The following is a 12,335-nucleotide window of genomic DNA, read 5'->3' as shown; positions in this document are numbered from 1 at the left end:
CGTTTTTCCCTTTTTTGCTGTTTCTTTTATTTCAATAAGGGCACTACGTGGCTAGCATTTGATTTATATTGTCACATCATATTGTAACCATACTTAATGGTATTCATTGTATTGTTGCTACCTGTGCTTTGCACAACAACATGAAAAAATAAAGTATAAAAAAACAAAAAAACAAACAAGAGATATTTTATCAACAAGCACACAGTTTGAGAGAGGCCTGAGAATTTGACTTGTTCTCACTTCATGCCGTTCCTGTTGCAATACCTCTGCAACATTCTGCAGGCTGATGGACAGATTGTACTGAAAGTCTGTAGGCAGATCCACCGTGCAGTTATCATCACATGGCCAGAGTTCTGCAGAGAGATCATGACTCTCTTGTTAGGAGAAAAGTCAACTGCTAGTTTATTGAAAGTTGTCATCAGTCACGGGCTTGGCAAAAAGTATTGAAACTCAGACATCGAATCAGCACTAGTATCAAAAATCCAAACCGTAGTCACACTTGGTAGCCTGTTAAACAGATGAGTCACTCACAACAGGGATTTGGTGTGATTTAATCAACTGCCATAGACAGTTTGTAGCCCAGTGCACTCATATCTTTTTTCCAGAAAGAGAGTTCAGGGTGGATCTCCTCAGGAGATTCTGGTCCTCGGGAGGTTGCAGCGGTTGACATAGAGTGAATTAGATTCCAAAGAAAAAGTTTAGTGAAGACGTAGCATTCCTCCTATCAGGCTCCTGGGTAGATGTCCTCCTCTCAGCTGCAGCTGTTCTCAGCATCTCTCCATCCCTCCCCCTCAGGACGCCACTGGCCTCACTGTTGGCCCAGAGACGGTTGTCAAGGGAGACCCGCAGACATCTGAGCCGGTGGCTAGGTTGACTTACACCTACTCTAGCCACGAGTTAATGAAGTGTGCACACTGCTGGGGTTTACTGGCCTACACATGTGCGCTTGTGTGTGCATACACACACATAATTGCACACAGAGACACACTAACAAACACACCGGTTCATTAAGCAGCACTTAGTGTCTCAGTTAATAAATGACAAAGGAAAAATTGTAGAACTTATTTCCTTGTGCAAGGTTGAGAAGGCACACATCGTCTTATTTTCTCGTTCACACACATACAGATGCACACCCTCTACACATAATTTCCCACTGATCACTGAACGTCATGCCTGGTGCATCTTCAACAGCACCCCCTGGTGCGATGAAAATGCAGTGCATGTCTAAAGTAGCAACAACTTGTTTAGTATAGAGAAGGCAATAGCTTGTTAGTTGATTTCGATTGATTTGGTGCTGATGTGTGTCAGAGATGGGTAGCAGACAGACATGGGGTTTGTGCTGATGAGTGGAGCTGGCCAATAAACAAAGCTGTTTGTTTGAGTTGTCCTCTGGCTATCTTTTAGAGGCAAGCGGCTCCTCTCTTAACTCCCCTTAGCTTGTTTTTTATACAACAACAGAAGAAAGAAGTGGAAAAAAGGAGGGAGACAGAGAGGACAGAGAGCAAAATGATTAATTTGGAGACTTTTGAATAGACTTGTAAAACTTTATCGAAGTTGTAGTCCATTCAGTAGAAAGGGTATTAACATTTCACTTGAGTTAAATAGCTACAAGTCTCACCCACTCAGAATAAGCAATTCCACTTGGAGGTTAAGCAGCAGTAAAATCAATTTGCCATGCTTCATTGAGTCCAGCTACAGAAAAGTACTTAAATATGCTGTGAGTCTCCTGTGTGATGATATCTATGTATTTAACCTTGATTTTGTTATGTGAAGTTGTCAAATTCTCCGCTGTTCCATAGCTGTTGTGATATCACATCCGCTAAGCCCTGTCTGTTTATAAGGCTAAACCAGAGCAGAAAGTCTGGACAGGCCTGTGTATCTGACCACACATACACATTCTTACTGTACGTATCCACACATACACACATGCATCTGAATTAAAAGGTGCACTGCAATCAGTGTATGTACCACAGAGCAGTGGGTGTCTACAAGTCTGAGCTGAGACAGATGTTGCCGTGGTCTTGCTAAAAGGGTGGGGACCAACTTTCATTAACAGTAGCACGGCAGCTGGGAGATGTCTTATTAAGTGAGAGATAGAGGGGAAGAAAAGGGAAAGAAAGAGAAAGATAGTTAAGAAAAGATTAAAAAATAAGAGTAGAAAAGGAAAATCTGGTCGTGCTGAGGGGTCTAATGAGTTGCAGAACTTCAGGAGAGGAATCTGACATCTGAATTCCCAGTGACTTTTTTAAAGTCACTAATGAGATTTTATTTGTCAGCTTCAGATGTTTAATTCATGTGATGTGCTTTATTTTATGGTATTGTTATTCCTGAAGGAGTGGACAGTTGTGTGTTTTAATGGGGAGGACAGCCAGTGAGGGGACAGCTGAGAAACAAAGGTATCTGTTAACTGTGCTGTAGTGTACAGTATGACAGTGCCAGTGTCCCGAATGGACAAAACGGCTAAGGGTGAAGTTTCTCACAGTACACATTCACATTGTGGACTTCACTCTTAAATCAACAGGTCACGTAAACACACAGAGAGGAGAAGGAAATATGAATTTGTCAAGAAAAAAACAGACAGCAGAATTTCTGAATTATCTGAAAACCATATTGAATTCATTAAGACCATTTCTGTTCTAATACAGCATAGAGGAAAAAAAACATAACAGCCTATCGTTCTCCAGGAATTGTGACATTGTGACCTGAAAGTCAAATTATCAACCTCCCACATCAAAACAAAGCAGCACTGATCCATAGCCTATTGGCGGGAGAGACTTGGGGGTAAAGGTCGCCCCATTCACAATGGTCTATCTCATTGGGTGGATTTGTGCACAATTTATTTTGGGCAGTGAGCCTTAGGCTAAACTTGTAATGAAATCAGTCCTAATAATGAAAGGTTTCTATTTTGACTTTTTTTTTTCTTACTTCTTTGTAAGGAATCACTTTCACACATTTCACAATTTAAAAGTGTTTTTTTTTTTTTTATGACTTGAACATGCAAAGAGTGAAACAGATACCCAGATATAGGAAGTCAGATATTCCCTGCATGTAAGTGTTGGACTGTGTGTGTGTGTGTGTGTGTGTGTGTGTGTGTGTGTGTGTGTGTGTGTGTGTGTGTGTGTTTGTCGTGTGAAAAATGTGGCCGGGCGCATTTTGGAACTCTGGTGTCAGTTACATGAACAGAAAGAGCTTATCTGTTGGACCAGCAATCAGTGACAGGTCGGTGTAGAAATCAGCTTCTTTTTTCTGTCAGCTTTGAGCGTGTCAACTCCACAGACTCTCACACATTAGCCTTCTACTGTAGCTTGGCAGGGTCAGTGTGCAACACTGACTGTGGGTGGAATAGAGTGTTAAGAAAAGGGCACAGAATCAGGTGGTCATGGTCTGGCACAGGAAGGACAACTAATGGGAAAACAAAGGTTATTTAGGTACGAGATGCAGAGGAGTGGGAAAATATGTCCACAGTTTTTGTCAGTTTTATAGCCATCATTCCAGTTTGGGCTCCTAAAATGTAACATAGATTTCCAACATTGTAATGGCATTATTACTAACCAACTTATTTCAAGATGTTTTTTCAAGAAATGACATTATGATACCCAAGACGTTATCTATGTTTTTTAGAACATCGTAATTAAAAAAAAAAACACAAGTCTACATACCACACTAGAGGTTGTTGGATTCCTCAGATGGCAAAGTCATGACCCGCCTTACTCTGCATATGATTGGCTAGTACTCGTTGCCTTCGTTGGTTGGGTTGGTTAAGTTTAGGCAAGAAATGTGAGATTGGTAAGGTTTAGAGTAAGAGTACCATGGTAAGCCAATCAGAGGCAGAGAAGGGCGGGTCATGACTTCACCATCCTAGAACAATACAGCGTTCTGGAGTGCTTTGAGGTAAATGCCAAAGTCAGCATGCTTACAATGACAATGCTTACATGCTGATGTTTACAATCTTGGTTTTAAATCAGCAAAGTGATTTGTAATTTTTACTACTACAATGCATTCAATAGTTGTTAAGACATTTTATGCAAAACCACAAATTTCAAACTTACGGCGCTAAAGTCAGGGAATAATAAAAGCTTCATTGTCTAGGGACCATGAATGGCTGTACAGAATTTCATGGCAATCCAATGTTTGAAGATATTTGAGTCTGGACCAAAGTTATGGACCAACCGACCGACCAGCATGGCTAGAAATCTTGTAATGAGTCATTATTATTTCTGCCCGCTGGCAGCGTTTTTCAAACAAGATTAAAAGTCTCAGTCCAAAAGACTTGTTAAACTGGATATTATTGCAGTGTATTAGAAGCTTAATTTATTCTAATCATATTTAAATAAGATCCTTTTTTTTACACTAGGCTCAGTTCCATTTGAAGGGATCATCTGATATCCTGACTCCGATAACTTCTACATAATAAAAATACTGTCAGATACTCAACAGTGGACCAGTGCAGTGTGTATAACTATTCATGGCTTCAGGGTATCACTATGGGAGCCTTGCTTTTATGGCACACAACAGGATTTTGTATCTAACTGCTTAGTTATGGGACAGTAATAGTAGGGGAGAGTGGGAGTGCGCACAGGGAAACATTCTTCCATAAATAAGTGAAAGTAACTGCAAACAGCAGGAGGCCGTGTTCCTCATAAGACCTGGGTGCTCATGGGCAAGTGTTTCATGTTGTCTTTCAACTGAGGGGACCATCATTTACTCAACTACTGGCAGCTGTGAAAGAGACAGCGACATTCTTAAGCTACTGGAGCGAGACACAATTCACTTGCAGATCCCTTGTGACACTCTGCAAGAAGGAGGTCATTTTTTGGCCTGGAATGTTGACAGTAAAAGTGCAGTGAGGCAGGTTGTTAAGACCACAGAGTGTAATTGTTGGTTTGGAAGCGCTGCTTTATTTATGACTGAGGGTTGGCAGGTTGGAGGCTGACCTGTTGGTTGGTTGTGATGATTGTGTATGTGTCATTGTCAGAAGGATTTTGAAAACTAAAGAATTTCAGACCCTCTTTGACACTCTTTGAGTTGACTTTGGGTTATATATTGTCAAAAATGCAATGTAAATGTTCAAGAAAAAGCAAAAATCCTGATAGCATATCACATTTTATGTTCGCCATGTGTCAAATGTCATTCCTACTGAAACATTATAAAATATTTAAGGATAGTTGTATGTTTGCCAAAGGCTAGGGCATAAAAATCCAACAATAAAACATTGTTATTGGTTGATTTGGGCTCATTTTGTTGTTGTATGTCAGTCAATACATAATATAAGTAATTTTCAAAGAACCTCAAATGTGTTCTAGAGTTTTTTAGCAAAAAGATTCAGCTAAAGTTGTAGGTCTTTTCCTGCTTTCAGCAATTACACAAAACAATCTATCCATCTAAAAATCTTTTAGAAAATGGATGAAATAGCCTACCATTTTACTATGCTATAGCTGCTGCTTGCACCATCTGCTCATATAGCCACTGCTGAATGCAGCATGTTCTCTGTGGGTTGTTGCATATAATTCTGGAAACATAGAAAATCAGTCATTTATGCAGGACTAGATCAGACAGCTTGAGCACCAAAAAAGGAATTTACAACATTTCCTCAAAAAATAACTCTTGGAATTAAATGAACATTACAAAAACTGTGTACAGAATCTTAATAACTCAGTTCCACAGTATAATCACATGATCCCTCTCTATTGGCCTGCTAACTGTCAGCCTATTGTGGCTAGGAGCCTAAGCACGTGAACGGGTAAAAGCAGACATAAGTGGGTGGAAGCAGACTTCTCTCCATATGTTAGACATCATCCGTCAGCTGCTGCATTGTGTTTATCCATGCACTCACCCCACCACTTTCAATTACATGGCCCACAAACTAGGCCATTGATCCCCTCACGTTTTCCTGTCAAGGTATGCCAATTTGCACCTTCTTCTAGCACATTGAGATCAGGTCACTTACATCAGCAGCTGCAAAGAAATGATCTCATGCAGAGTCGCAGCCCTTCCCCCTGTCTTCCTTTACATAAACACACATATATGTACAGACTACGATGTGTACCTACAGACTTGTTTGCACAATATATGAAGCCTGCGAGCATGTTTGCTTACTGTCAGGCAAACGGGACATAGTTGCTTTTAATAAACCCCAGAGTAGAGAACACAAAGACTGGTGTCTCCTGTGAGGCTCCTAATTGGACACAACACTGCCTGCGGGACAGGCGCTTGCCTAAGTCCGTCGTGTTGATAAGATAACTCGATCACATATTAGCTGGCTGCCATGCACTGAGAGGAGTTTGGATGTGGCTCAGAAGTAGGTTATGACACATTTGGATGCATGCTAGTGTCTGGTGGGCCCCTCTGTGGGGATGGAGAGTTAAACAAGAGACAGCTTGCAGACAAAGTCCTGATAAAAAATAAAACAGACGGTGTGTGTGCATGCGTGTGTGTGTGTGTGTGTCAGACAGTTTGACTGACACCTGTTGGTCTCAGGGTCCAGTTTTAAGACAAGATAATGTGTTTCTTGTCAATGCTCTCCGTCTGTCTCACACACATTGAATTCAGTCTATGACCACTCCATGGTAGCAGAAGAGCTTTTAGCTTGAGGGCGAGGGGCTAGTCGCTCTGTGCCCTGGAATGCAGTTGACTTTCTAAATCCCCCACCAGTCTATCCTGGGGCTGTGGGGCAGGGCCTATCTCAAGCCCCCTTTTTCCATGTGAGCTACGTCTGGAATCTCAAAGCAAGCAGTTAGCTGATTCTCCCAGCCTCACTCTTTCACCGTCACTGTTTGTTGATCCCAAGGTGCAATGGAGGAGGAAATAGCAGATGAAGACAAAGATTGTTCACTTGGGGAAGGTAATGAGCTTTCTGACAAGCCACTCACAAATTAATTATGATCCTTTGGAGGTTTGAGTCTATTCTGTCTGCCGAGTGTAATTTGGTTAACAGTGGGGAAACTTTGTTTGGGAGTTAAAAATAGGATTGGAAATACATGAGACTACTGGGGCTCTGAACTTGAGCAGGGTGGGGGTTTGTGCTAATGGTGCTGGTGACAGGGCTTGATTGTGACGCGCCTCCACCTGATATTTCTCCAAAATAATTTTTTTTAGCTTTTTGTGTTTACTGAACAAAGGTGTTATTGTTTCCTTCAAAAGATCTGCAGGTGAAAACGAAACAGACAAAAACTGTACTAGATTGAAAGACAGAAAGGAGAAATTTAGGGTAAGAAAATATGGCACAGGAAAACAAAAGATTAAATTATTGCAGCTATACTTGTTAGCATGTTACCTCTGTCTCAGTCCCAACATGTCTTTGAGAAGCAAACAATAAATTCCTTTTTTGTCATTTGTGGCTCACAGCATGCTTTCAAGCTTTCAAAGAAGAAAAGAAAAGCCATATTACATGACCCACAAAATAGTGGCAAATCCCTTGAAATATCCATCTTCAACTGTTAAAGAACCGAAAGCTACACATTATAGCTCTACTGAAGCTCCAAGGCAACACAACAGCTCACTTTATAGCTTCTTCTCTCTCTTTATAGCTTCTTCTCTCTTCATTTTGCTGCTATCCATATTCTCTCCTTTATTTCCCTCTTCTCTTCTCTTCTCTTCTCTTCTATTCTCTTCTACAGAATCTCACAGGATAGCTTTCAGCTTGATGGATTGTTTTTGTATTCCCGAGGCCATGATTGATTTAGGACAAGATAACTCAGTACAAAGATGTTTATATGCCTAAGGAGGCTGTATTTATTTTATCTCCATTCTGTCCTTAAATCAAATATTAATCTTTAAAATCACTTTTTTTTATTCTAGAATGTATTTTCATATGATAAAAGGGGAATATTTGCCTATTGTAATATAAGTATGGCTAAGGTCTTCTGAAACAGAAGACATTTCATTTTAATATTTTTGAATTGAAAATGTCACCCTTTAATTAAACGTATTGCATCTAGCAGTTTCTGCTCAATCTCAACATTTTGCAAGGCTCTGGATGTATAAACAGATGCTCTGCATATCGTTTCAGAGTAACTCCATTTGTGCCTCCTTACATTAATGGATATCCTTGGCTTTTTTTTTATTAAGGAAAGAAGCCTGACCAGCTGTTTCAATTCAGTGTTTTCATCACCAATAGTCTGTCTGTCACATTAAATTGTGGATTTATCGCTGTAAAGTCAAACAGCATGAATATATAACGAACTGGGCCGACTGTCTATTTCAGCGTTGCTTCTGGAGAGAATATGGAGTCATTTTTCTCTTGTTGTGAGTGATAGCAAAAGAGAAGAGACTATAGTCTTAGTTTTTTTTTCCATTTAAAAATAGGTTTAGGTCTCAGATGGTTGAATTTGACCTGACATGCTTCATGACCTGTAGAGTAATAACATACACGCACACAGTTGCAGTTGATGTTATAGCATCAGCACAGCACATTTGTTTTGACCCCATGTCTCTCTGTCCCCTCAGAACAAACCAAAAGCAACCTGAAGGTAACCTCCCCAGAGGACGCCCAGCACGTAAGCCGCAGACAGGCCTCCCCAAATGGGACGACCCCTTCAAGAGGGGACGCCAAAGGCAGCCGCACGGTCCCTCGAAGACACACGTTAGGGGGAGCCCGCAGCTCCCGAGAGATCCTAGCTATGCAGCCGTCTGACATGGACAAGAAGAGGGAGGCCTTCCTGGAGCATCTGAAGCAGAAATACCCCCATCATGCCTCAGCGATCATGGGCCATCAGGAAAGGCTGCGAGAGCAGGTCAGTGGATTGAGAGAGGCCCCGGGTGGACAATGTTGTTGTTTGTTTTGGCTCAAATTGTTAGGATGATCTGATTTATGAATCTAAATGTCTTGTTTATTTCAATGAATGAATTACAGAGAATCACCCAACTATACCCCCTTAGGATAAGATATAATGATGCCAGCGCATTGCTTTTGTTTTTCCGGCCATCCACCTTGTTTCCAGATGGAAGCAGCTGTTTTCAGTGTCAATGGGCCAGCACAGTTGATAGACAAAGTTAGCAATGTCAAATTAGAAATCCAAACGAATGCTAATGTTGCTGCATGTCCACTGGATGTGTAGATAGACCACCACAACGTTTCTCCATGTCAACTTCATAAAGTGAGAAAATGTTAAAGGTTGTGTTTTAATTTTATTCCTCTGCCAGAGTGGTCAAAGACATTGTATTATTACATGTAAAATATATTATTATTATTATTATTATTATTATTATTATTATTATTATTAATTTAATCTAGCACAAATGCATTCTACTTCTGACAATTGAAATAACCTACAAGTATTTCTTAAAGGAATAGTTTGACATTTTGGGAAATACTTATCAAGCAGCAGCCTGTTAGCTTAGCTTAGTATAAATACTGGAATCGGCCACATTACCCCCTATACAATGGTAAATAGTTGTTTATGCACTTCAGTTTTTATCTAGATTAGACAAGCGAGATAAATGTGTTAATTAGTTAGCTTTTGGAGTAACGGTACAGTACATACAGGGATATTTACGTGATATAAGAGTGCTCTCAATTTTCTCGTCCAACTCTTGGCAGAAATCAGTTATGTGTATTTTCCCACAAGTTTTGAACTAATTCTTTAACATGACAACGAAGATAAAAGAGGGATGACAGTACAAATGAGTTAAATTAGTTAAATAATTATATTTATATACTGATCAAATCAAATGTGAACTTGTAAGTGCTCTTGCCCTCCTATATGGCCACATTGGAAGTATTGTTATTTTTCTCTGCAGACTGAGGAGTCAGTGCAACTGCAAAACTATTTCCTCCTCCTTTTTTGCCGCAGGTTAAACGTGAAGTCTATCCTATAAATCTGCCTGTTACGTTTCCCTCCCACAGCTGCTGTGAAACAGTAATGTGGTGTTTGTGTGAAGGAGTAGAAAGCATGTGACTGTTTGAATCGTCCATACACTCTGTAAAGCCTGATTTGATCACCATAATTGGACTTCCTTATAGCTTCAGACTGCTTTGTGTATTCTAGACTATGTTGTATGAAGTATACATGTATCAGGGTTGTTTTGGTGCTTTTACTGATTATAAAGTCTCCCCGTGCTTTTTGAAGTCAAGTAAGTTAATGGGGGAGGGAGACACACGTAGTCATGACGAGGACATTTTGGCTCACCTGGTCATTGTGTGTTTGTTTGCTCTGGGTCAGAGGAGACAAAAGGGAGGGGCAAGCTGGCTTTGTAGCCAAAACAATTGAGGTAATGGTGAGACTGGCACCTATAGTCACAGGGGTGCTCCAGGCAGTGGTACTTGCATTGTGCAAGAGGGATTTTGTGTGCTGTTTTCAGACCTGCACACATGCAAAGTAAACCCTTTTCATGAGGTGCTCATTGTGAACTCAATGAATTTGCATAGGTAATATCAGTCAGCAGGTATGATGGTGGTGGTGGTGTGTGTGTTTGTTTGTGTGTATGTGTGTGTGTGTGTGTGTGTGTGTGTGTGTGTGTGTGTGTGTGTGTGTGTGTGTGTGTGTGTGTGTGTGTGTGTGTGTGTGGTAGGCTACATGTGTGCCTATATAGGCTACATCAACAAATTATCTATCTATTATCTGTTGTTATCGAGTGCACAAAGGGAAATGGAGGAAAGAGTTTGTTATTAAATTGAGGTATTCTAGTCGGACAGGTAAATTCAGCCTCGGACTGGGGTGGAGTCAGAGTTGCTATAGTGACTCGTGATGTCATCGCTGGAGGGGCTCGGTTTACGTGTAGGTGCCTGCTGGAGCAGGCTGTGTGAGAGCTGAGTGCAGGAACGCTGCTCTGCAGAACAGGCGATGGTTATGAAGATTGTCTGGAGGCATGGCTCCGCAGAGGAATAGCAATAAAGTTGTCATACAGAGGGAATAAACTTGTCACATCGGCGCCCGGGCAGAGGCACTAAAGGTAGGACATTGTCGGAGAAAATAGCTTTTCCTTTAGGCAGTCAGTGCAGTCCCAGACATTCAAAACAGCATTGCGTGTCATTGTAGCCTACTTATACACTAATGTATGGATTATTACGCTATTTATTTAAACAACGGAGTGTTTGTGCTGCAGCAGAGTGCACAGCAGCGGGCTGTCAGGTGCTGCAAAACTTCCAAGAAGCGAATGCAAAACTTGGCGCTCGAGTTTTATCAGGAAAGAAAAAAAACGACGAAATAGTCTTCGAGCACAACTGATTCCTTCACTTCTTTATCAATGTTTAGTAAGATTTCGTGTGGTTGTCAGCAGCAGTAAATCATTCATAAGATATAATCACATATCTGCAACTCCCTATAATCATAACAAGATGGCAATTACGTACGTCATAATTGCAAAAAAAAAAAAAAGATCTATTGCGAACGGAAGTTGAGGGTTGTATCATAGCATGCTATATCTTGCAGATGGTGGTTATGATTATGGAGACAATATAGAGAGTTAAAACTGATTGTTACGCTGATATAGTTGCCGCTATTACTGCTACTGCACGTTTTTGCAATGGCTTCATTTTAAAATGAAGGATTTAAAAATAAAAAAAAATGTCTGCGATTTAATTGTATATTTCTTTAAATGTGTTTTCGTGTCAACTGAATTTTTGAAAAGAATCCAGGATGACTTTTACAGTCTACAGTCTGTCAAAGGGAACCTGTAGTGGCCACTGCCATCACTTCGTTAGAACTTAATGGCTCCTGTTGAATTTCCAGTTTTAAGTTGCATTTTCACCGTCGCATTGGCTTTTTTATGTCATTAGATTCCATTATATTGCCTTTAATGTGTCCAGGATTGCTGGATATGTTCACTATGTGTAAGTAGCAGCAAGATGAAGTCCATTTTCTTTTGCTTTTGTATGAACTTGTACTGTAGTCCTATAGAAAAATATGTTTTGGGTCATTCCGGGGTCATATATAATTATGTATGGAGCTTAGTCATCTGACATTGCTTTCTTGGAGTTACTGTTAAAAGAAAATCTCAAGTTTTATTCCAGTTTGTGTAATTATAAAACTCTTTGAAGTTCCTCCCTCAGCTGCTGAAACACTGCAATGAGAGGAGGGAAAGATAAAATGATCTGTTGGTGCCGACATTCAGTTGGTAGGCTAAGACATGGCACTTTTAAATTGATTTTGGGATGAAACTCCTCATATGTCATTCAGATGTTGGGAGTGAGATTTGAGTGACGCGTGAGTTTATCATGTCAGGGAAGAAGATACGAGATGCTGTCACAAAGAAGACTGGTTTGAGCATGAATTTCTGGCAAATAGTGCAACATAGTGCTAATAAATGGAAAAAAAAGAGATGATTGACGACCGTATTTGGCGTAATCGTATTCAAGATGTCAAGAGGAATTCAATCATTCACTGCTAATATAAACA

General features: G+C 40.4%; 1 protein-coding gene across 5 annotated transcripts in view; it reads left to right on the top strand.

Moving 5' to 3' along the window:
* The window catches only part of kiaa1217 (KIAA1217 ortholog), an 89,028-nt gene that overhangs the window by 32,677 nt on the left and 44,016 nt on the right, over positions 1–12,335 (top strand). For 4 of the 5 annotated variants that reach the window (XM_028568880.1, XM_028568881.1, XM_028568886.1 and 1 more), the window contains exon 2: positions 8,446–8,732. In XM_028568880.1, coding sequence (XP_028424681.1) covers positions 8,446–8,732 — 287 coding nt within the window. Of the gene's footprint in view, positions 1–8,445; positions 8,733–10,735; positions 10,891–12,335 lie in introns of those variants that run through there. The other variant, XM_028568884.1, reaches the window with a different exon arrangement.

The sequence above is a fragment of the Perca flavescens genome, chromosome 22 (genome assembly GCF_004354835.1).
Source record: "Perca flavescens isolate YP-PL-M2 chromosome 22, PFLA_1.0, whole genome shotgun sequence".
In the NCBI taxonomy this organism is placed as follows: Eukaryota; Metazoa; Chordata; class Actinopteri; order Perciformes; family Percidae; genus Perca; species Perca flavescens.
Note: the sequence above shows the minus strand (reverse complement) of the source record. Positions and strands in the feature narration are given on the sequence as shown.